Source organism: Centroberyx affinis, unplaced genomic scaffold (genome assembly GCF_046629955.1).
Source record: "Centroberyx affinis isolate AG114_WGS23_722 - 3 ecotype Tasmania unplaced genomic scaffold, CSIRO-AGI_Caff_v1 ptg003840l_1, whole genome shotgun sequence".
Taxonomy (NCBI): Eukaryota; Metazoa; Chordata; class Actinopteri; order Beryciformes; family Berycidae; genus Centroberyx; species Centroberyx affinis.
Genome location: NW_027281690.1, coordinates 70,074 through 95,858, shown reverse-complemented (window position 1 = coordinate 95,858; position 25,785 = coordinate 70,074). Strand labels below are relative to the sequence as shown.

At 40.7% G+C, this 25,785-nt stretch overlaps 1 protein-coding gene across 1 annotated transcript in view; it reads left to right on the top strand.

The window, feature by feature from the left end:
- The window catches only part of LOC139662558 (voltage-dependent N-type calcium channel subunit alpha-1B-like), a 132,854-nt gene that overhangs the window by 43,865 nt on the left and 63,204 nt on the right, over positions 1 to 25,785 (top strand). Inside the window, exons 7-8 of the mRNA XM_071541241.1 lie at positions 23,013 to 23,104; positions 24,624 to 24,776. Coding sequence (XP_071397342.1) covers positions 23,013 to 23,104; positions 24,624 to 24,776 — 245 coding nt within the window. The remainder of the gene's footprint in view (positions 1 to 23,012; positions 23,105 to 24,623; positions 24,777 to 25,785) is intronic.

The following is a 25,785-nucleotide window of genomic DNA, read 5'->3' as shown; positions in this document are numbered from 1 at the left end:
CATGGCATCTTTACTTCCTTGATTTGATGCATTTCCTATTGAAACAGGATGTTGAGGAGGCACATAATGCAGTAAAGGGTCATTCAAAAGTCTAAACCAATGGGATATCAGTCTGGGAGAGAAAAGGAATTTTATCTGATAGGAGGGGTGAGGAGAGGTTGGATTGTTCAAAAATCTGTGATGGTTTTATTGGCTAGAAATGTATATTTATGCCAACTAGTGCAGCATCAAAGAGGTCACCATTAAAGATACTCTGTTTTCCAGGAGGTAAAAATAACAGGAGTTTATTTCATGGGGACTTTAAATTAAAATGTCACTTGTTCCTGTTAGGGGTGGGTTGGAACCAGCATCGTATTTCAATGAGTATTCATGCAGAAATGTGTGAAAGCTTGCCCTGGTTCCCCATCCAGGCACACTTGCCTTGTCTTAGACTTTTATTCTCCTTTGAGAAAGAAGGGAAAACATTGTCACTTACAACTGACAACTGGGAATTTCATGTTTTGGCCTGTTGGACCCCACAGGGTATTGTATTGCATTACATTTGTATTTGCATTGTATTGATATTGTATTTGTGCTTTCCAGAAGGGAGATTACAGTATGTATTGAGTGTAGTGCCGGCGCTGTCCTGTGGGTATACTCTCCAACCCTGCACACGATGTGTTAGTGTAACCGCTCTGCATTAGCAGCTCTGTGTCAAGGCTTTCCGCTTTCTCTTCAGCTCCAATTCACCAACATAATAGAGAGAGATCAAGGGAGACAGAGATCAAGAGAGGGAGAGAGAGAGAGTGGGCAAGAGGGAGAGAGAGAAACACACACACACAGAATGAGAGAGAGAGGGAGAGAGGATTGGCTCGGCAACAAGATGCAATCGGAGACAAGATGTTTGTGTGGATGTGTGGATAATGTTCTTATATACTTATGCTCATGTATGCATGTGTTCCTTCGTGGCTTCCCAAGTAGTGCTTGTATACTCACCCTTTCTTTTTTGTGACACACTGCACTTGCAGCTATCTGTAGATGGATGATGTATTGCTACTGCAGCTGGCGTGTAAATAATACAGCAATATCCAATGTAATTAATCATGAAGGGACCACAGACACTGTGTGTAGAGAATATAATGACATGCTACAGCCTGTGTGTGTGCGTGCATCTGTGCATCTGTGCATCTGTGCATCTGTGCATCTGTGCATATGTGTATGCGGTCTGTGTGTGTGTGTGTGTCTGGATGGCTCCTCTGGCTGGTCTCCTGGCCCCTGGGTTGGCAGCAGCTGTCCAGACCTATGGGTGGTGTGTAGAGCCGGCACAGGTGTGAACTCTCCCAACATAACCTGCTCTTTTTCCCCCTCATTTATCACAACCTCAGTCCAAGGCTGATGCCGCCAGGCCCTGCTTTTTGTCCTTTCTTGACCTAAGACTTTTAACGCTCCATCTGACATATTGGGTCAAAATTGTTATTTGGATAAAGTTAAACTTTTGAAAATGTTTATTTTAGTGGTTATGAAAGAAGGATAATTTCTGGTTCCACAAAGAAACCAAAGTTCTTTAAAGAACCAAAGGTTCTTTAAAGATCCAAGGTTCTTTAAAGGTTCTTTAAAGACACTCCTTTGCTTAGACACCCTTGTGTTTTTGTTTATCTGCCCTTGTATAGCCCCTTGTATATTGTGCAATTGCGCGATACATACTATGGAGGGGTTTGGTTATTTTCCACATTTATGTCATCACCCACCATCCAATAACTAAGAATAGAATAGAAGAGAAGAATTTGGTTCTGAGAATTTGGAAATGGTTCTTCTATGGCATCTCTCCGAAGAACCATTTTCGGTTCCAGTTCACACCTTTATTTTGGACTGTGTGTGGCTTTATTCTGCTTGTCTTCATTTCTGTCTATCTATCTATCTATCTATCTATCTATCTATCTATCTATCTATCTATCTATCTATCTATCTATCTATCTATCTATCTATCTATCTATCTATCTATCTATCTATCTATCTATCTATCTATCTATCTATCTATCTGAGCTCCCACAGTAGCAAGGCTTCATCTGTTGGTGGGATTTTCCTGGCAGTTTGACCACTGGAATTCCTTATTGTGCATTGTGCTATCCATGTTGATTTCTCATCTCATTTGCTAGTCCCCTGAGGGTAATCTACAGTCTACCCATCCACACTGTAGTCAGGTGTTCTCCATCTAGATGAAAAGACAAATTCCACATACGGTAAAACTCCCACTAAAAGTCCTGCAGGATTTGTTGTTTTGTTTCAACAGCCGAAGGCATCAGGCCCATATTGAGACTGGTTAATATTTGAGGCTTGGTGTTCTTTCAAAGTTTTATGGTAACTTGTGTAAAAAAAGGTAATAGCTATGTTTTCACTTTATTTTTCTCTCTTTTACATCGATAAATGCATTGAAGCTATAGTTCAGGGTTTTATGAAGCTTCCCTGACCCATTTAAAACGTTCTTGCACTATAGAGGTTTGGTTGTTGACCTACAGTAAGAAGACAGACAGATGAGACGTTTTTCACATTTTTTAGCAGTGTGAGTCAATGGGGTTGAAAACTGAAAAATCACAACAATCAAAACTCAGAGGCAAGTGTTTTTTTGGAATGAAATGACTCCCAGTTCATGATAAATGATTCAGCGTTCTTAAAAACTTTACTATCTCCTTAATTTCTTATTTGAAATTGAATTCAAAAAATATTCTTAATTGTTTTGAGTGTATATCATCCATTCTAGCAACCCCCATAGACTAGACTAGTTAGTTGTTGGAGTCACTCCTGACCCAATGTTGAACAAAGGACTCGTGTGTTTTGTTGTACTGCTGATCAAGCTTAGCCAGAAGTGTTCCCTTGTATTTGCTATATTTATGTCAGGGAAAAGGGTGTAACTGTATTTTCCGCCCTTTTCCGCTTCCTCAGCTGTTTTAAGGCTCAGAAAATGCTGCTGCCTGTAAAGCTTACTAGTGTTCCTGTGATAAGGCCTCCATTATGCAACAGCTATTGTGTTGATTTATCTTCTCATTGCTAATGAGTTGAGGCATAATTACTGTGTAGTTAGTCGCTCTCTGTAATAGCCTGGCATAGACAAGGTGATTTATGGGTGACTGTGTTCAGAATAGCACTGACCACACACAGGTTCATTTTCAACATTGATCAGCGATAACCCTCATCCATAACTTTATTTTAACATGCATGTTTCTTTGTGTGTGTGCGTGCGTGCCTGTGTGTGTGTGTGTGGGGTAAATGCTAGTCTTTTACACTAGCATTTACACTGTAACACTATATATGCTAATATAGGCTATAGTATAGCTCAATATGTTGATGTTAGTTATGTGAAATCTACCAATATACTAAATTAGAGACTAACTTGATTAGATGTTGTCTAGTGTTGGTAAAATTGATGGACCGCACCGCACCGTACCGTACGTGGGAAAGGTTTACTTTATGCTTTGAAGCTGTTATTTATGGTGCAATATTTCAGATGGGGAATTCTTTCCAGTGTGAATATTAGGCCCTGATTTAAAGGATAACTTTGGTCATTTTTGACCTTTTTTCCTATAATTTTTCATCATGCAGTGATTCTGACCAAAATCTTGATAATTGCTTTACTAGAGCTGCCTATGTCTTGGTTGCCTGGGTGTGTACTTTGCCAATACAGTGCCAATGAACTAGGGCTGGGCGATAATTCAATATTATCGTTTATCGTCTTTCAGTGGAATCATATCGTGATGAAGACATTTTAATATCGTGACACACATTTCTGCCATCTAAATTGATGATGACAAGCACATTTTACTTAAAAACTCTCATAAAATGAGTTATGGTAGGAATATTATTTGAATATTTTTGTTTTGTTTGACATCACACTTAACATTGCCATTTGGTTCAATGAGATGAACATTAATTTGATTATTTAATGTGATTTTGGATACATTAACCATATAGTGATATATATTGATATCGAGAAAAATCCTTATGATTATCATGATATTGATTTCAACCATATCGCCTAGCCCTACAATGAACACTCGAAAAATCAACCCTAAAAGAACTTAACGAATGTCTTCTTCAACATATCATGTATACATTTTCAGTTTATCCATGATCTGACAAGTTTCATTGTTTATTTTGCAGTACTTTACACAGTGGTAAATATAGACAGGCAGCTCCGGCCAGCCGCCAACTGTATGAGAAAAGCATGACTTAAGATCATTTTCATTTACATCTTTTCACCAACATGACTCATTATAGAGCAAGCAGTCAATGTGTTGAAACAGACATGCCTTGGGTGATTTTGGGGTTGATTTTTGTGGTGTTCATCGGCCCTATACGACTTTATACCCAGGAAAACAAGACGTAGTAGCTCTACAGTGAAGCTATTGTGTGAGATTTTAGTCACAATAGATTGGTATGATGCGAAAAAATAGGGTCCAGCAGCAGTTACGCTTTAAAGTAACATCTGATCCATACATGTCCCTAATGAAGCTGCGGGTGGAAAACTTAAAAGGACATTTTATTTTCTTACCCTCACCCCTCCCATCCAACAATGAACGCAGAACATAATGATCTGTCCCCATCCAGGCATGATTATTAGAGTGTAATATGCGGCGGGCCCAGAACAGGGAGCTAGCCTTTCATTGAGTCAATAATTCAATGATTTGAAATTTTACTGTGCCTTGTGAGTGAGGTGTAATATAAGCGATAAAGGGCTGCATATCTTATGCAAGGCTTGGGCATGCTGAGCACAGATGCTGTACAAAGGCATGTTGAGTTTTGATGTAGAGATTGTTTTCTTGTGATACCACACTTTAACTGACTTGACTTGATAATGCCAGGCTTCCTGTTCTAAACTTGATTTTCTGCATGAGGGAAATCGTTGCACAGCTCTCCATTTTAAAGGTGGTCTATTGCTCCTGGCAGTGTACAATAGATGTTTGTTGAAAAACACCCTGAAGGAGTCGGACGTGAAATCGCCAGTCCAAGGCAGGTAAACAGATTACGGGTAGGAAGGTAGGATTATATTTAGCCGTGTGTGTACGTCTTGTTCATCTCCTGTGTAAAAAGAGAGCAGTATTTGCTCTCAGTGTTGTGACTGTGAGTGACTGATGTAGTAAACAGAGTAGCTGTTAACACCGATACAAATAGATGTGACTAATTTAGTTAATTCCCAGGGAAGTACAGGCTATAAAAGTTGTCAGACTGTATGTAGCAGCAGACTTGGACCGAATTCATGACAGCTCCTATTGGCTGACAACATCATCACATTGCTTCTAATAGCCTTGAAAGCCATACACATACAGTGTGAGCAAAATATTAGGCATCAGTTTACTTCCAACTTCTAGACAAATTTGGTTATTTTTATATCTGGTGTGCTTCGCCATCATGCAGTGCTCGTTATATTTGCCTAATAATCTAATTTGTCAACTGAGAGTAAATTGATTAGCATAGATTAGAGCCTCTGTCACCCATAAAAACCCTGGGCGCCTGCAGCACAGCAGATTTCATTTAGCTCGACTCCACTTAATTCTTGCTCTTTTCTCAGTCAGATCCCGTTGAGACTGTGCCTGTCCCATGCCTTGTTACCAGGAAACATAATTTTCTCAGACCTTCTGGTGACTGTGTAAACAAACTTGATCAGTAGCTATCCCCCCTAGCTGTTTATTAACGGCTATGTTCAGAGAGGGGATCCCATATGAAAACATAAGGTCACTCCTGTCTAAGGCATGCCTCATAAATGAATTGATTACTGATTACAAATTAGATTCCCTAGCATTCATTGAAACATGGCTTATACCTAACAAATGCATACATTTAAATGGGGTGTCTCCTCCTTTAGGGGTGTAACACTGATATTGGTTTCATGTAGATTTCAAACGCATGCCTTAATTCACTGACTTTGAATTTGCAACAGGACTTTACATTGCAATAAAATCTGGTGAAATAACAAAAAAAGAATCCTATATGAATCCTGAAAAAATGAATCCTAAACACCCCCCCCCCCCCCCACACACACACACACACACACACACACACACACACCCTCCACCCCACCCCACCCCACCCCATTCTAATTCTCTCATTTTCATTCTAATATCTCATCAATTGCACCATTGCACCCACCCGCCCATAAGGCATCTTCAACTCAGCATACATTTTTAACACTGATGGCCCCAGTGAGAGTCAAACCCCTAAGCCTGGCAATGTTGGTGCCATGCTAATTGGAAATTAGCAAAATGTGATTAAATGACCTTAGCCGTTCACAAATGATCGGCTGTTTCATACAGCATATGATTTGTTCACTTTAGTTTCCTGAGTGGAATCATGTCAGGCTTATGAAACATCTGTGCTCCTGAACTCCCATTGCTAGATCACATCACTGATGTCTGTAATCTGACCTATTAGACAGGAAATGAACATGGGTGGAAGGGCCTGGGTTGGGTTATTTTCCCTCCTCCCTCCTCGTCTTTACACATGCTGCTCCATTAATGCTAATGAAAATGGATGAATAGGGAAATGATGTTAGGGATCAAAGCAGTGTCTCTGGTCAGATGATGACCTTTCCATCCATCATTTTCCCATTTCTCCCACACTGAGGAACCTGTATTTGAAGAGTTTGCTTCCAAGAAAGCATAAAGCCTTCATTTGAAAGTGACACTTATTCTTACAAAACAAATGACAGCACAACATTTAAACAAATTGTGGTACTTTTTCAAGGATCCTGGCCAACATTACATCTTTTTTTCCAAAATGGATATGCTTTGGAATTGATTTTGAGTCTATGCATCAGTGACGATGCATGGAAATGGAGGGAAAGCCTTAGAATAAAACACTTGCATTCAATGATTTTAACCCTGTGAATATAAAAAGGTATATGTGCATAATTGTCCCAGAATAACCGCCTCAGTATCTTGATTGGTGTTCTGTGTAGTGGCGCAGGAGAGGCTGTGTAATGCCTCTCACAGGCAGCTCACCACTAGATGAGGTAACTGGGATGTAACTGGCCTTCTCATATTCAAGAGAACCAGAATCATTCATCTTCCTTGTTTTTTGGAAGAGATCTGTCATTTTATTTGTGATAAAAAAACAATGATTTGTTGCTTCTCTACCCTCCACTACATTCATATTCAAAAGCCTTTTCCAGCCGTATTGTTGTGTTTATATTTGTCTCTTACACATATATTTTACATTGCACTACTGTTGTGTAAAATTGTTTTGACTCCAAATTGTTTAAGATCTTTTTACTTGAATTGAAAGTTTACATGATCACCTGTATATTTGAAGCAGAGCAGTTGTTGCAGCTGTTATGGCTCTGTGTTTTTTCCATATTGCGTTTGTACTATAGCTACGCAATCACTACATCTCAGCTTGTGAATCAAATGAGTCATGTTCTCTCCTCTCTCAATAACTACCGTCAAGCGGCACTTACAGGACTAGACCAAGTTATTGGGAGATTGGCCCATTGATCAACTTGGTCGTTAAGTGATGAGAACATAGACATGCAATCATCCATCTGTCCTCGTAAAATCGTTCTCTCCGGTCCTCCATTCAGCATAAACCATGATGAGTGATAGTAGGTGACTTACTGTATCTCAGAAGTGAGAAACTGAGAACTTGCAGCACCTGTAAATACAGTAGGGTCAAATTTTCAGGGCCTTCTTTTTTCTTTTTTCATCCCAGTCTGCCACGAGCCAGATCTAGTTACACTGTTACCAACTTGGCAACTTTGACACTAGATTTACAGACCTTTCAGACCGCTCCCGGTGACTTTATTTTTCAGAAGCAACTAGTGACAAATCTATTTTCTTTATCAATTTTTTTTCAGAACATGGGGAACAGAGCTAGTGTGTCATCTCCCAAAGCATTTGGCGACAAATTGCCGTGATTGCTGCTGATGAATGTTAATTTGCACTACTTGCTTACTTGTCTAATCCAAACAGATCTGATGATCACAGCGCGTTACATATACAGCTTAGCCCTTACCCTCTGGTAAGACTAGGGGAGAGCAGGATCAGTGTAGCAAATACATTCATCTATCTATCTATCTATCTATCTATCTATCTATCCCCCTTGATATCCCTTTGAGCCAGTCCTAAAATGTATGATTAGATAAGACATTCAATGTGGTGTGACACAGTTTTTGGCGGGAGCTATTGGTGCTGTCATGTCAAAATTGTACATGTGCTTGTGCCACCAAGTGAAAATTTAGTGGCACCAATGGAGGAAGAGAGTCTGGGTCCCTCTGTTTCTGACAGATTTGACAGTGATCCAAATACAGCAAATGGTGGCAGCACATTAGGGAATTTTCTCTTGGGAAAGGCGAAGTAAAAATATCTCCCCAGTGATTATTCTACTGTGAATGGCAGCCTGGCTTAACATTTCGACAAACCCAGTGCTTCTTCTGTCCACCAGTGACACACAAATCTATTATATGGCACGATGATGTAAAAATGATGCACCAACATAAGAACAGGCTGTGTGTTTGTCAATACAGAGGCAAAAGGTTGTGGTTTATATCATATTTGTCTATGAATGTGGTGGTATCAGTGTCCCGTTGTGGTTTGATACCCAGTGGCAGCGGATAATGGGACCAAAGGAGAAGCAGCTTGTGAGCGAGCCTAATGACCTCGCTAAGTGAAGGTTAGGCCTTCACAATTAATTGAAAAAATATTGAAACTGCATTATTGAGTACTGCAATTTCCAAATCACCTGAGGCTAAAATTTCTTGTCTGGGGAAATGGTGTTTGAGACAGATCCCAACCACTGTGTCTACACAAAATAAGAATTTTAACATTTACATTGTAGGTATTTTAGCTGATGACGTTCTGATCCAGAGCAACTTACATTGAGGAGGTAAAGGTTCAATATTTTGGTCAGAGGCTCTTTGCCAAGACACATGACAGGGATCAAACCTGTGATCCACTGCTTTCAAGACAGCGTCTCTAACCACAGGGGGGGACAAGTGATGAAAAAGAAATTAGTATAGAAAGCGGTGTCCAAATATATTATAGTTACTATTGCAATCACAGCAAACAGAGTTGGAATCTCAAGTTTCATCAATATCATACAGCCCTACATAACACCTGCAGACCTATTTATGACTATCACTCTGAATATATAGGGCTTCAAAATGTAATATATCCATATTGGGAAAAATAAAATCCAACCTAAAATTACATAATTCTATGTCTAAAAAATTAGCTCTTTTGTAAGAAAATCTTTTAAGACAATTCATAACTTAAATAATGATGATAATGATCTTTACTGTCATGTGATTTTTCAAATAGAAGATGTTTTGTCTTGGAATGTAACTCTACATATATGCATTCAACTTTCAGTATTTTATGACTGTGAGCATTCAAGTGGCTGTATGCACAGCTGGAGCCACTGAATCCACTGCGTCCAGTGATGATGATGCCTTTGAATTGAGTTAGTACTGAATATAGCCTGGTATATATGATTGTTTTTGATTGTTCAATGTTGCTTTATAGTGTTTAAGCTCTACAATCCATAGTGCTTATATAGGAACTCTGCATATGATAATCTTCAATGTTTTTAACAGTTGTCCTGCACTCAACTATAGACAGCCGAGTATGGCACTGACAGGGTTGGAGGTTTGATTCCCACTGGAGCCTTCCGCACAGATATGTGCTCTATTGGCACTGCTCTGGATAAAAACACCCACTGAATGGCATGTTTTATTACCATCAAATGGAAGATTCGGGCTCTGATTGAAAGACCTTTTGTCTTTGTTTATACAGTTGCAGGCGGCGAAAAAGCGAGGCATAAATCTGTCTGCCTAACATCCTGAGTGATAGTCTTGTGTGCAACCTCTAGTCAATAAGTGGTTATAGATTCCACAGCAGCCTGGGGACAGCAGCTCCTCTATGAGAATGAGATGAGCACACACACACACACAAAAACACACACACACACATACACACACACACACACACACACACACACTGGCACGCGCACACACACACACACACACACACACACTCACAGACAGGCTTGTACAAGCACACACAGCCACATACAGTATATAAACACATATATACCCTCAACAAGCACTTAACTGTACAAAGTACTGAGAAAAGCGACAGTCTTTCTCTGTCTCTGCTGCTCTCTCTCTCTTCCTCTCTCTGCCTTTCACCCATCTCTCTCTGTCTCTCTCTCTCATTCACCTCCCAGTATGAAACTACTTTCTCAATTTACCTACGCTAAGAGGGAGTCAGTACTCCCTCGGGGGCAGATGGGAACATATTTCGATCCCATTTGGAAAATAATTCACATTGATAAAAAAAACGGAGGACTGGAAATTTTAGACTGGAGGACAGCTGGTCTGATTGTAGAGATCACACACACACACACACACACACAGTTTCTTTATCTCATGCCTTTTTATTATGTGTCTCTGGTCACGTGGATACTGTCATCAGAGTTTACACATTTGAACAAACAAACACACTTCTTTTCCCCATATGGTCCGTCATATCCAACCATTTAACCTTTTATTGTATGTACCATAACTTGTTATACAGGTACACATTATTCAACATGGTCTGAAATTTTTAGGGCAGAGACAGAATAGCACCACCCTTGCTACAAGAAACCATTTAATACATCCACTTTTTCTTTACTGAGGCCAGTCAATAACCAGCTGTATCCACTGGGCAACTCTTTTTTCGCTCGCAGCACTTAAAACATGGTTTGTAGGAAGCACTTCTTGTGGCTGTTGGTGTCAGTTCATTCACCTGTGTGAAGCAAGGTGCTCTTTTGCTGAAAAGTGATTTTTAACTTTGCGCTAGCTTTCCTAAACACTAGAAGCATGCTGAGCTCTTAGCGCTGTCGAGAAAAACCAAAAGTGTCCTTTCTATTGAAAATAATGAAACAGAAGCCAGTGCTGAAAAACTAAAGTTCCTACTGGACACATGGCCTTAGGGTTTTGTTCTCTGTGGGGATAATGTGAGTGTGTGACATTGGCAGCTTACCCTTTTTGTTATCTCTGCTCCCTCACGCCAATTCAATTCAATTCAAACCGTATTGTCTTGTAAGGGAATTTTGGTTTTTATACAGTAAAAACTCAAAGTAAACACATAGTTCATATGGAAAGGCCAGCATCCAAAAATTAGTAATCCTACACTCCAAAAGAATAGAAAGGCAGGTTTATCTGTACCCATCTTTTTTAATTGTATTACCTTTCTTTTATGCTTAGGCCACTGTCAAGATGGTTTGAGAGTGATTCTGATGTACCATGGGTAGAAATGGAGAAGCAGATTGTATTGCCATATTCCTTTAAAGATCTGCTCTTCTCTGTTGTTTCATAATTCTTTTGCTATATTAAGATTGGCCAGTCATTGCACATTTGGCAGAGCATTGCACGAATAGGTCAATAGGACACAAAATGGCACTTCGTTCACATATTACTAATAGGTGGTAAACCTGCCACTTTCGCCCCTTGGCTAAAGTAGGGCATTCACACTCTCTCCCAAAGTTTTAATGAAGATGGGCTTTTGGGATGGGATTTTTCAAGATATCAAACAAGCCTTTAATCTACAAAGTGCTTCATGTTTCTTTTATTTGCAGTCACGGCGTCCCTTGGAATGAACCATCTCATCCATTCATGTATTTAATAACTAGTACAACACTGAAATATAGTTTTGTGTCTCACCTATACAAAAAATATGTGACTTAAAGCTTGAATGGAACCATATAGGCCTGAAGGATCATGCCCAAAGTATTATCAATTCAGGATCAGGATCAAAAATGTATTATCATCACATTATTTCTCTCAAAGCACTGTTTGCCATCAGCAGATATCCCAGATATTTATTGTTGCCTGCCAATTCAATTTCCTTGTCTTTTATTACTGTGGGTTTGGGAATGGGTTGTAACCTTCTAAAATGTATTGCCTTGGCATTAGTTGTAAAAACTTTCAAGGAAGAATTTATCACACCATCCCACATTCTGGCTGTTTGACAGTCTTGCCCTCTCGAAGGTCTACAGCTGTGCTTGATATGAGTTGGGATTGTGCCCATTGTGTGTGTGTGTGTGTGTGTGTGTGGATATGAGACAGAGAGAGAGAGAGAGAGAGAGAGAGAGAGAGAGAGAGAGAAAGCGAGAGAGAGAGAGAGGGGGGGGGGGGTCTGAATGAATGAATGAATGAATGAATGAAGTAATTGAAGTATTTTATTTTATTTTGCCTGGGGAGGGGGGTTATAATAAGATGGGGATGTCTGCCCTCTAAGACCATGGCTGTGCAACCACAAATGGGATTATGTGTCATGGGGCTCCAGTCCCTAACAATATCTCTGGACCTTTGCCTTCATCTGTACGCTGTCAGAAAAAACAAAACTTCAATCAGTCATTTCTTTTGACTGCTGACTGTACACATCACGCAATGGCTGGTAAAAGCACACATAACATGGTTGTCAGGACTGCTGATGAAATAACACACTTCAGCTCCAGTGCTCAAAAGAACCAAAGATCAGAGGGATAAAAGTGTATGATCGGAAACTGTACACTGGCGGAGAAGTGACCATACACAACACTAGAATTTAATTTGGTTAAATTGGGCAAATCTACCACATCTTAATTAGGGGGGAAGGGAAATACATTTATATTGCAGCCCCACTTTGTGATTCAGGCTGATAAGACTAGTGTATTTTTACGTTAAAATCCTGTCTAGTGTAGCTTTAACCTACCAGTGCCTGACACAACCAAAGACCAGGGGGTGAGTAACAACATGTACACTACACTTGACCACTGGTAGCCAGGAGAAGGCAAAGCACTATATCCTCTTTTAACAGAAATGGCAGTAAAACAAACACATCACCTTATTTCACCAGAGGGGTCAGAGCGGTGTCACTGGAACAGACACATTGGCTGTTGTTACTTTCCAGATGCCATTATAATAGGGAATAATTACAATGTGGTCCAATAAATTATGAATACCCTGGGCCTGTGGTCTTATTAAACAACAAGCCACCTTGCTGACTGCAAACACACTCCACTGCCCACCAATGTTTACATCTGATGGTTTTTCTACATAATTTTGGTTATTAAGAAAGCAGATGTAGCATCTCATTTAGGGTGAAATGGTTCAAATAGACATTAGCAAGACTGAGCAGTTATGAAGTCACAGTCTCAGCCTGATCTGTTACAGGAGCGATTTCTTAGATTAGTCTCTCTGAACAGCAGGAGAGACAGCACCACTTTTTCATCAACTGAATAATCCATCTGTCTTCAGCACATATAATCAGTCAGAATCCCTTCCCTTGCCCTTGAAAGTTTACTTTCGACTGAATTCAAAAGTTAATTCTTACAACACTATGGGTTCTCTAACAACTTGCAACTTCACAGATTCTTCACAGATTCAATTATCTATAGGATATAGAGGAAATACAGACATAAGATTGATGTAATGAGCAAAATCACTATTATTGTGCAAAATGTCTTGGAGTGTTAGCGGGTACAGAGTCAAACCTGAGCTTCAGTAAAAAGCCTGGAAAGTCTCTGTCCTTCTCCCTCTTTCTCTCTCTCTGTTTCTATCCATTTTTTCTCTCTCTGTCTTGCTCTCACCCTCCTGTGGCTAAGATGAAAGGTTAGGATGTGGAGACTGGTAGTTTTGTCATTATGTAGCCTCTCTCTCACTCTGCCCCTTAGTGTCTCCCTCTCTATCGCTCTCTCTCTGTGTCTCTCTCTCTCTTTCTATTCTCTCTGTCTCTCTCGCTCACTCTGTCTCTCTATTTCAGTTCAATTCAATGTGTTTTTCAATGTGTAACTGCATCTTAGATGCATCTTAGGTTTTTATGTGTTTTGCACTATCCAAATACAATCCAGGATGTATGGTAATGCCAGGTATAGGAGGAGGAATCTATCTATCTATCTATCTATCTATCTATCTATCTATCTATCTATCTATCTGTCAACTTGATAGGATTCCCAAGCATAAATCACAGCACATCTTGTCAGAATGGCTCCTTGGGGGGAAACTTACCTTGAAAATATTGTCTTCCATCTCACTCAAAGGCTGGATTACATATACTCAGTACCTCAAGAATAATAATAATAATAATAATGATAATAATAATAATAATAATGATAATGTCAAAGGAATGTCAAAGTGCTACAAGAAATAGACACTTTAAACACAATTAATAGCTATTAAAACACAACAGAAAAGCATAAATGAATAAAAAATAAGAATAAAATACAAGCCAAAAGCAGTGGTTCGGTGCTTAGCAGTTTACAGAAAATGGCTTTCTGTAGATAGAGGTTTTTAGGTCAGTTTTTAAAGAGGCCAGTGTCTGAGGTGCTCACGGTGGTCGGGCAGTTTGTTCCACAGGTGGGGGAGCAGCACACACACAAAGCTTATGGTGGCATGGAGGAGCAGGCTGTTACTTGACCCAATGGTTAGAGAGGAGATTTGTGGGATAAGAGGCTCCTAGAGGCAGGCTGAGGCATTTCCAGGAGGAGATGGGGAAGCAGTATGGGTGTGATGTGTTTTGAACTCTCATCAGGATCCTGGCAGTGGCTCTTCTGGATGTACTGGAACTTCTGGAGACCACAGTGAGTGTTGCAGTGTGTTTCAGTAGTCCAGCTTTGAGGAGATAAATGTTTGGACCAGTTTCTTTAAGGTGTCCCTTTATACCTGGCATTAATGTGCTTCTCTCATCTGGATTATATCTAGATTTGATATAGCTGGATTATACAGTAAAATGTGTACATGTTGATATCCGATTTCAATGTATACACCAAAACTCAGATTGTCTGCACGTCACTTCTTCTTGTAATATTTACGTTCTTTACAGTTGGCAGTAAATACCTCTCATCTCGTTGTTCCCCATCCACGAGTCTCCTGACAATTCATTGTTGACAAGTATCCAAGCTGCCTGCCATCTGTTTGATTTGCATGTGCTTCCCGGATCCACACGTGAATTTTTTTTTTTTAATATATATAGCTCCTATATGCGGACTGGAGGCGTCTGTATGTACACTTTGTTGTTAATGTAGCCAAATGTGGCGTCCCTGATCTCTAATGCATCTTAGATGCAATTACACTTGGTTTTTATGTGTTTTGCACTATCCAAATACAATCCGGGATGTATGGTAATGCCAGGTGTAAAGGAGGTATCTATGTATCTATCTATCTATCTATCTATATATCTATCTATCTATTTAGCTGTCTATCTGTCTGTTTATCTATCTTTCCCTCCAACACTCTTTCTCTCTCTCTCTCTCTCTCTCTCTCTCTCTCTCTCTCTCTCTCTCTCTCTCTCTCTCTCCAGTGGCTTAGATGGAGGGTTTGGACACCCAAGATGGTAAATTTGTCATTACTCCGCTCAGACTCCCAAGTGTGATAAAAAGCCCAGCGGCCATGGCTCTCTGTTCTGATTTCACTTCAACTAATCTGGCCGTGGCACTGAGGAGCATCCAGCCTGGTGTGCAGACAGAAATAAAAATCCTGACTCAGTCCCTTTTCTTTGTTTTCCTTACCTTTTCCTCCTCCTATGTCATTAGCGCTGGATCAGCATGGGACACATTAATGGGGCTTAGGTTAATTAACATTCAGATGTGTGAGGAGAGGGAGGGAAGCAGGAGGAGAGCGGGTGGAGCGGGGAGGTTAAAGGGAGAACGCCTCCTCTTTTGCTCTGTTGTTTTTATTGACTGAGGCAGGAGCGGGCCAGGCTCGGCTCAGCAGCGCATCTCAGGCCTTTACCTGAGCAGTGCGGGAACTCTAAACTAAAATAAACACACCTGCAGAGTCTATGGTGTGTCTTTTCTCTGTGGGGAATCTGTATAGCTAGTTGCTGAGTACAATAAAAGTACAGTGATTTGACTGGTTGGTGCAGAGAAATAATGACAACTTGCATGCTAGCAGAGTGCACACTGACATTCATATTTATTGTTTAGATGCATCTTATGTTTATATTTATATGTATAATATAGTATTTATGGTGTTAGTATATGAAGCACTGTTTATGAACCTGTTCTTTAAAAGCACATTGTAAGAGATGCATCTAGATTATGTCTAGTGCGCCAAGCTATATTTTAACAGTGTGAAAGTGTAAAATAAAGCCAAAACTGATTTCCCTACCTATGGATACTAGTACAGAAAAATCACATTTAAATCTAATAAATTACACTAGTTTTTAAATGCCTACATGATGGAAAGTGATCTAAAAGTGATCTATCATCTTAATTGATGGGAAATACAATAAAGCACCTATCTAGGAAATCTAATTAGTACCTATCTAAAATACCTACCAATTTATATATTTTTTTATAGCAAGAACACTGTCTCTCCATTCTCTCTCTCTCTCTCTCTCTCTCTCTCTGTCTTGTCTTGTTCACCTGTCTCTCCCGCATGAAGTACATCTCTCTCTCTCTCTCTCTCTCTCTCTCTCTCTCTCTCCCTCTCTCTCTCATTGCAAAAATCGTTTATTTTTTAAAATCTTTAAAGTTATTTTCCATTGTGTTGTGGCTGTAAATAAATGTTTGTGCCACTATGAGTACAATCCTAATCAGGGTGGTTGCTGTCAGGCTAGAGCTGGTATAGTGTGATTCGGAAGATCAGAGCTAGGTTACATCGTAGCCTGAGGATGTGAGCTAGTTTTGTTCGTTTCTGGCCCCTGCCTTTGACTTGTTTATGAGTCTAATTTGGAGCAAGCTGTTTGTGTTTGCACGTGTACGCGCATGCATGCAGCCTTAATCAGAACCACAGCACTACGACAGCAGCTATGTTTGATGGCGAGTGGCTCTGGCAGCCACGATGAGTTCATGAGTACCCCCTTCTGTCCTCATGGGCATTGTGGGAAATGCTTGCTCCCCTGACTCTGTCACAGCTGTCCACTCACATTGTATAACGTCATGACGATACGCCCCGCCACACGCACACATACACACATGCGCACACGTACGCAAGCACAGTCTACCTTTGTTCACAAACAGGATGTGACACACTGAAGCCCGTTTCGTGATTGGTTAGCTCGCTTCCTATTAGATGAGATGGTAGAAATGAGGCCTAATTGGCAAGAAATGGCCTGTGTCTGATGACGAGGTCTATTTTCTAGATTGTGTGAGTGAGTGTGTGTGTGTGTGTGTGTGCACATGCACTTTGTGTTTGCAAATAGAATAGAATAGAGATAATTTTAGCATGGGTTGTGGGGCACAATTTAGCTCACCCCCAGCTCTGAGGAGAAAGTAAAGACAAACATACAATACAGTCAGAAATACAGACAGACAGACAGCCATGCAGACAGACAGACAGACAGACATGCAGACAGACAGACAGACAGACATGCAGACAGACATGCAGACAGACATGCAGACAGACATGCAGACAGACAGACAGACATGCAGACAGACATGCAGACATGCAGACAGACAGACAGACAGACATGCAGACAGACATGCAGACAGACATGCAGACAGACAGACAGACATGCAGACAGACATGCAGACAGACATACAGACAGACAGACATGCAGACAGACATACAAACAGACAGAAATAAAGGCAAACACTGACCAGACAGATTGTCGGTGGCATTGCTGGTGGTCAGAAATAGAAAGAGAGAAAGAGAAAGAGAGACAGAACAGACAAGTAATATATATATATATACACACACACACACACACACACACAGACAGACAGACAGACAGACAGACAGACAGACAGACAGACAGACAGACAGACAGACAGACAGACAGACAGACAGACAGACAGACAGACAGCAAGGTAGTATGTCTTCAGTTGGTGTCAGACCGATAACAGGTGTCTAACAGGTGTTATACAGACAGATAGACAGTCGGCGCAGACAGGCAATGAGGCAGACAGAACGTCAGAGGGCAGCTGGTCGAGTCCTGGTAGAAATACAGACGGGCAGTTTCGCCAGTGAGACATGGAAATCAGAGGTATGGACCAATTATGGTTGAACCAATGACGTCTGTCACTAGTAAGCTGGTGGAAAGCAGGCAGCGGCAGACAGACACTCATACGGACAGACAGACAGACAGACAGAAATGAAGACAAGCTGAATAAAGCCACACACAGAAAAAGGTGCAAACTGGAACCGAAAATAGAAGAACCATTGAATATGCCAAAAGAATCTTAATTCTTAGTTAGTGGATGGTGGGTGATGGCATAAATGTGGAAAATAACCAAAATCCCTCTATAGTATATATTGTGCAATAGCAAACGAGGCTATACAAGGGCAAGATAAACAAAAACACAATGCAGCTGTCTAAGCAAAGGAGTGCAGAAACGGTTCTTCAGAGAACCTTGGTCTGAAATGTTCTTTGTGGAACCAGAAATGGTTCTTCTATGGCGTCACTCCGAGAAGAAGAACCGTTTCCGGCACCTTTTTATTTTTCTGTGTGCAGATAGATGAAGAAGTAATGAGGTGCACAGATTGTTAGTGTCCTGCTGGTAGTAGGTTGTGCAGACTAGCTTCCAGAGCGGCAGGTGGCAAGCAGTGGCGATTAGCAGCACAGGCGATATAGGCAGCTGCCTAGTGCGCACACTAGCTCCAAGGTTGTTTTTTTTTCTCCACTCAAATACGCTTCCGTGAGCTGCCCTCATGTGGCCCTAATCCTACAGTCTACGGTGCTCAGAAAGACAGACGAGCAGGTAGACACGCAGATGAATGTAATGCGTACAGGCAGAGAGGCAGCCAGACAGGGAGGCAGGTAGACGTACAGTACAGATGAAAACAGCAGCCACAGATGGACAGGCAGACAGGCAGGTACCGAGGTAGGCAGATGAGAGGCAGACAAGCAGGCAGGGAGACAGGCGGGGAAGCAGACAGATAGTCAGTGACCAGCTGGTAGCGCTCAGACAGGCAGGCAGTTATTCAGGCAGGTTGTCAGCACCATGTTCTCTTGTCTGTCCTCTGGGAGCCCCATCTCCTCTTACTGGGATGTGTGAAAAACTCAATCACAGCCCCCGGCCCCCAGCTGGGCTGGGTCACAGTAATTAAACTACATCACTCAGCCTCACAAGAGAACTGTGGTGCACCGTTTCCCACTCTTTTTTCTCAGGCGCCTTTCTCTCCACGTCCGCGTCTCTTTGTTTCTTTCTGTCCGTCTTTCACTCTATAACAGGAAATTAATGATTCAAGTGGTTTATGGGTGGAGGGTGCGTGGGGTGTGAAGTCTGCGGTTTAATGGGTTTGATTTGTTTTTGTGATGTACTGTGCTCAAACATTTTGCTACCTTGCTCGCCTTACTCCTGGCAAACACACACACACTCGTCGTGTTCGCTGCCCCACTTCACACTTCCATTCATGTTTATGCAAGCTCATCCATCCTACTGTGTGGAGGAAGGGTCATTCATTTCTGAAGCTATGCCCATTTCCCAGTGACTGAACAACTGTCATTACCCAACTCACACATCTTGTTGATTTTTTTTGGAAAATCTCCCCCACAAAGAACAAAAAGTATGAACCGGTTATTTTTCTTTCCTACCGATGAATCAGCCTTAACTCTTTGTCTCCTTTTCTTCTCCATCTCTCCATTCTGCATGGCTGCTGTTTCTTCAAGGCTAACTTGGTCGCGGTTCTATTTATATTCCAGTGATAAAAGTTCAATCACAGTATTGAGAGATATATTTGATGAAGCGCAAGAGCAAATGTGCGCTTTGTTATCTGTGTGTGCATTTGTACATGTGTGTGTGTGTGTGCATCTGTGCGTGTCTTTGTTTGTTTGTATGTGTGAATTTGTGAGTGTCTTGCTGTTTTTTTGTTTTTTTCTGTGTGAGCTGTCCATCTGTGAAGACATATAAGCAGATGATGCTCACACGTACTGCCATGCTTGTACCTGTGTATGACAACATAGAGAAAAGTGGCAAGAAAATGCCACTCTGTCTGTGTGTGTGTGTGTGTGTGTTTGCGAGTGACTGATGGCCGATAGCATCACCCTCCATATTTCCTGTGCCAGTGTCTGGCGCCCACATGGATATATTGCGCCGATGATAAAGGGATATTAAAACCCATAGCTTCTTCTTCAGCCTGCTCCCTGCCCGACTGTCTGTCTGCACGGTCATCAAATCATCCCTTCCTTCCCATACACACACACATGCACGTACACACACATACACACGCACCTGTGGCCACATACACACACCAGAACAAAGTGAGTTATTGATTGTGGCGGATATAAAAACAGCACAGAGGGATGATTCATGTTTTTTTATATCCTCTTTTCATTCTGTTTCTTCGGGTCACTGTGGATTTATGTATGGTGAATAGATATTCTCGCTTGCTCCTCTTTTGTCCATTAGCGTCATACACAGAACACTTAGCAGTTTTTTATGATTGCTTTGACTCAATTTTCAGTTTCAAAGTGCAAAGCTCTTTGTGCAAAATTCAGCGCTCCTAATTTTGGGCTTTAAATCACGTATCGCATGCAAAATACAACCATCTGTATCAAATGAAGTAGTACAGTGGATACATGTAAACACTAGAAAATTGGACCAAAGCAACTGTAATATTATTCTGTAGACAATATGTGTGGTATATAGGGGAATGTGGCATTACTGTTGTTTATCATCCCTTTTTATCTTTTTTCTCTCTCTGTCTCTCTCTAGGTACCTCTGTCACACACACACACACACACACACACACGTTGATTTGTTGTTTTATTGATGCAGTGTTTGGTGGACTCTCCTGTCCAGTTGATTCCAACTCATAAACAGTCATAACAATAACAACAACAGTAACATCTCAAGGGAAATGTGATTCTTTGAGTGTATGTACGTGGGTTTCTGTCTATGAATGTGTGTCAATATTTGGTTCTAATTTCTTTTGGCGGGTCATTAGAGGCTCAGTTTGGTCACATCTGCTGGTTAGTTGCCTGTGGTCGTTCTGGTGAAACCTGCAGTACACTGATGGTGCTGAAAGGGTCATAAAGGTCTGATCCATAAAGCAACCTGTAAACCATCAATCTAAGCAGAGGCAGGAAAATTACAAAAAGTGTACTTTCTACCTGACAGCACCAATAACAATCAACATACAACAATTTTTTACTGTACATTTACTTCTTTGTAGTAGGCATGTATGTGTGTCTGTGTGTGTGTGTGCCTGTGCATGCTATGTGTGTGTGTGAATTGAATGAGTGGTGTTAAGATTGGGTTGTACTACACTATATCATCTTTCAGTCATCACTCAGCCCCAATCTCTTTCTCACTGCTTATGCTTTTTTTTTTTTTCCTACATAGAGCTTGATATGATAGAAAATTATGAGAAAATATTTCCACAGTTTGCAGAGTATGGAAAAGTAAGGAGAAAATTATTAAAAAAAATATTTGGAAATCTATCACTGTCATAGAATTTGATCAACCCCCAAAGATAAAATATGCATAAAATAATCTATTCTATATTACACAACAAGCGGTTTCATCCAAGCAATCTGATTCCACCCGTGATGATAATTCCCGTAAAGCACAGATGTGCTTTATTGGTTGCCATGCCAACCGGTAACCAGGGAGCAATAAGCGATCTTTCTTGTTTTCTCTTGTTTTTTTTTTATTGTAATGTGTGTATACTTCTTTGAGGACATTGTTTCAGTCAGATCATGTGTAGTACCCACTGTACAAAAACTACAGCCCCCTTGGGCTCTTTCTGTCTGCTTTGGTGCTGCAAACAGCACTTGACTGGCACGTTAAAAAATGCCCTTTAGGGATGTTCTAAGTAATGTTTTTCTATAGTCAAATACATGCATCATAGGTACAATGTCCAAAAACCAAGGTCTGGGAAAATAACTAATTTTAAAACAGAGCTTGTGTTGGAATCCAGTAAATCCCTCTCTTGCTTCCAGATCAGCTTTATTCCATTCCTCTTCATACGTTTTTTTTTTTCTCTTCCTACTCTACTCCCACTTACCTTCTCTGTCTTTCACAGTAATCCTTATTTTCATATCCATCCTCCTCTCTGTCTTGTCCACCTCTCTCTCCCGCATGAAGTACATCTCTCTCTCTCTCTCGCTCTCTCTCTCACTCTCTTTCTCTCCCTCTCCCTCTCTCCCTAGCCTAGAGCATGTTTTTCTGTGTGTTTCCATAGAGCACTTAGTCTCCCCCTCTGTGTACAGCCTGTAATGAGGGCTGCCAGCTGTGACTCGATGGCTGGCACACACACACACATAGACACGCATACATATACACATACATTTATACACGCACTCATGGAAACACACACTCACACACACATATACATACACACACGTATGCACAAGGACCTGCCACAGCATGTCATTCCTCCAGTAGGTAAAAGCAGACATAAACGGCACATGATGTAATCAGTCACATGACCAAGCTATTAGTCTGATGTGTTTTGACCAACCTGCAGCAAAAATGAAACAAAGGGAATAATGTCAAAAGTCTGGACACACCTGATTGAATGTACCATGTTTTTCATTCTTTTAAAGCCATTTTGATCTAAAGGCTTATGCTTAAATGCTTGAAATGTGTTTCTTAGACAAATATAAATAGTGAAGTTGAGGCCTATGTGTGAATTTCTTTCCAAAGCCTTTGCCTTTCCATCAAGGCAAAGGGCGGCTACTTTAAAGAATCTAAAATATAAGATAGTTTTGATTTGTTTAACACTTTTTTGGTCACTGCATAATTCCATTTGTCTTATTTCATAGTTTTGATGTCTTTACTATTAGTCTAAAATGTGGAAAATAGTAAAAATTAAAGAAAAATGGGGTGTTTCCAAACTTTTGACTGGTAGTGTAATATGCAACAGGATATTTAGTACAGAAAATAACAAGATTGTTTACAAAGCATGGTATATTTTCAAGGAATCTTAGAAAAAACTCAGCAATGACTTCAGATCCCTTGAAGAAGTACCAAGGATTGTAATCTCATTATTGTACGATCCAATACTAATGCAAAATAATATACTGCATTTCAGGGACACTCTCTTTTTCCATTTTGGTTATTTCCTTTATTACCTTTTTTGCCCACCTTTTAAAAAATTGACCTGTTGTTTATGTCTGTGTGTTTATATACAGAATCCTGGCCAAGGTGGGTTCGGACTTTGACCTGCGAACACTGCGGGCGGTGAGAGTGCTGAGGCCGCTCAAACTGGTGTCAGGAATCCCCAGTAAGTCATCGGCAACATCTGAGGACATTATGATTTCCGGAAGGCTTTATATCCAAAGTGGTTTACATAAAACTTCAGTGAAGGTTTAGCATTCAGTACCTCTGAATTATTGATGATCCAGTCTATAAAAGTGTTTTCATTGCTTGCTATCCTTTAAACAGTACCATCATTTGGAATGAAACCTTTCATTTAGGCCTTAAGTTGTGTTTACAGTGAAGACAGAACGTCAGACTTTTAATTCTTCAGGTCTGATCATCTCATCAATTTTTAAACAGGGATGAAGTCAGTGAAAATGAATGAAAATGAAAATGGAAATGGCACATAAATAAAAACAAACAAAAGCTATATGTGATTTATTGGCAGTTCTGAGCCACAGTAAAATTATAACAAGGATATGGTAGATCCCCCTAACACATAAACAGATTAGCAGCTTGTTTTGGGCCCCAACACATAGTTCACCCACTGCTGTCACCCTGCTAATGACCTTTGCGCTGCTGGGTGACCACTGTGTTTTTGATGTAGACTTTAGACTGTCAATGTGTGACAGCTAAATGTTGGGTTTTGAGTCGGTAGACTGTGTTAGGTATAGTTTTGCAACTGCAGTGTCAATCTATGTGTGACAATTTTATTTTTTTTTGCCAGTGAATATTTTAGTAGCAAAGCATTTTTTGCGTAACAGATCTGGAATTTATTACATTTTGGCAATGCTAACAAAACATTTTGACTAACAGGCTACTATGTTATGATAATGACAGACAGCCAACCTACTAGAGTAGCATTATAGGAGAGTGGATCTATTCTTCTTCACAATACAGTGGTGAGTGATGTGGTTATCCTCATTATTCCAGGACTGCAGTAACTTCAACTACAGCAACAGTTGATGCTGCGCACCTAGCTAGGCGCTGCAGGACTGTACAGCATCTGGACTTGTCTGTGTATTTGTTTCTGTGCAAACAAGTAGAGCAATTCAAAGTGAGTCATCTTTCCGTTTTGGTTGAGGCTCTATCTTTGTGCCGTAAGTCAGTCCTGCACATTTTGCGCCAAATCGTGCCCCGGGACACATAGAATAAATGCACAGAGAGCAATACATAGAATTAACATAATAATTTTCACCTCAATGGTCTAATTTTTCTACAGCTATTATACCAATGCTATCAAAATTGATTTAGCATTGATGTATTGGGGTAATTATTCTACACACGTTAAGCAGAAGTTTGACGTGTTTAGTTTGATTTATGATGGATTAGATAACTTTTAAGAATATTCGGGAATATACCCAAAATGTAGATTGTCAACTGAAATGCATTTTCTCTGCTGGAAAAATCAATCAATGCAATCTGGATGCTTCTTAGATTAGACAATTTAATAAGTTAATTAGTTTGATGTCAGTGTCTCTTTCTCTCTCTGTCACTCTCTCTCTCTCTCTCTCTCTCTCTCTCTCTTGGTCTCCCTCTCTCTCCCGCTCTGTCTATCTCTGCCCCCCCCCCCCCCCCCACCTCTATTTCTGTCTATCTTTCAGGTCTCCAGGTGGTGTTGAAGTCCATAATGAAAGCCATGGTCCCTCTGCTCCAGATTGGCCTGTTGCTGTTCTTCGCCATTGTCATGTTTGCCATCATAGGAGTGGAGTTCTACATGGGCAAATTCCACACCACCTGCTTCAAAATCGACACTGGTGAGAACAACAGCTTGGCCGCGGCGTGTGTTTGTGTGCCGACACAGTGATTATCAGCTGAGTTCATGCCCAGTCTCGCAAAGCTTCTGATTGTTTTTGTCTGTGTTCTTGTATTTCTTATGGATACGGACATAAATTGCATTTTGGTGTGGGCATGAATAAATATCTCAAAAGTTAAAAGCATATGTACACATGCAAGTTGTCACCATTTGACTGAGTGCGCCTAACCCAGTGTTATGAACAACTGCACAGTGACACTTTTGACAGCCGTTTTTCACATCTTGATTTTGATAAATGGTATTTTCGCAGTGTTCAGGTTTTTAATCGATAGCTTCTGCTGCTGTAACTTAATAGTGCTGCTTATGTACTCGGCCCTCGCGATCGAACACCACCTCATAATGTGTTAATGAGGTTGCAATTCACCGTTTTCTCTGTTTCTCCCGCTGTGTAGTGGTGAGTATATTGCAGCAGTAATTCCTGTCAGGGTGTTGAATAGGATAGGTGAGACAGTGATGCTGCCCGGCACACGGTTGCAGCTTCTTCAAAATAGTCTAAACACATGATAATGAAAAGCAGGAGAAAGCATAGCAACCAATTCCATTTCTGCTAAATCACAGCTAGATTATTATGATAGTATTATTATTATAGTACCGCATTATAGTAATTACGAGCACAGTTGGAAAACATCTTTGACCAGTCAGATTGCTTGGCTGAAATTACCCCCGTTGTATAATGCTGTGATGAAAATGATGAAAAGGCTTTAATGCCCCACTGCTAGTGTCAGATAGAGTGTGAGGGCGTGACTTGAGGGTTATTGGCTGGGCCAGCTGTAAAGTCTGTGTATCTATCTGTGTGTGCGTGTGTGTGTGTGTGTGTGTGTGTGTGCGCGTGTGTGTGTTTGTTTCAACCCAGTCAGGGTGCTTGTAGTGGTGTGAGCAGTTGTGACAGCCTGCTAATGTACAGTACTTGTTTTATTGAGTTATTTTAGTCACACACACACAGCAGGATT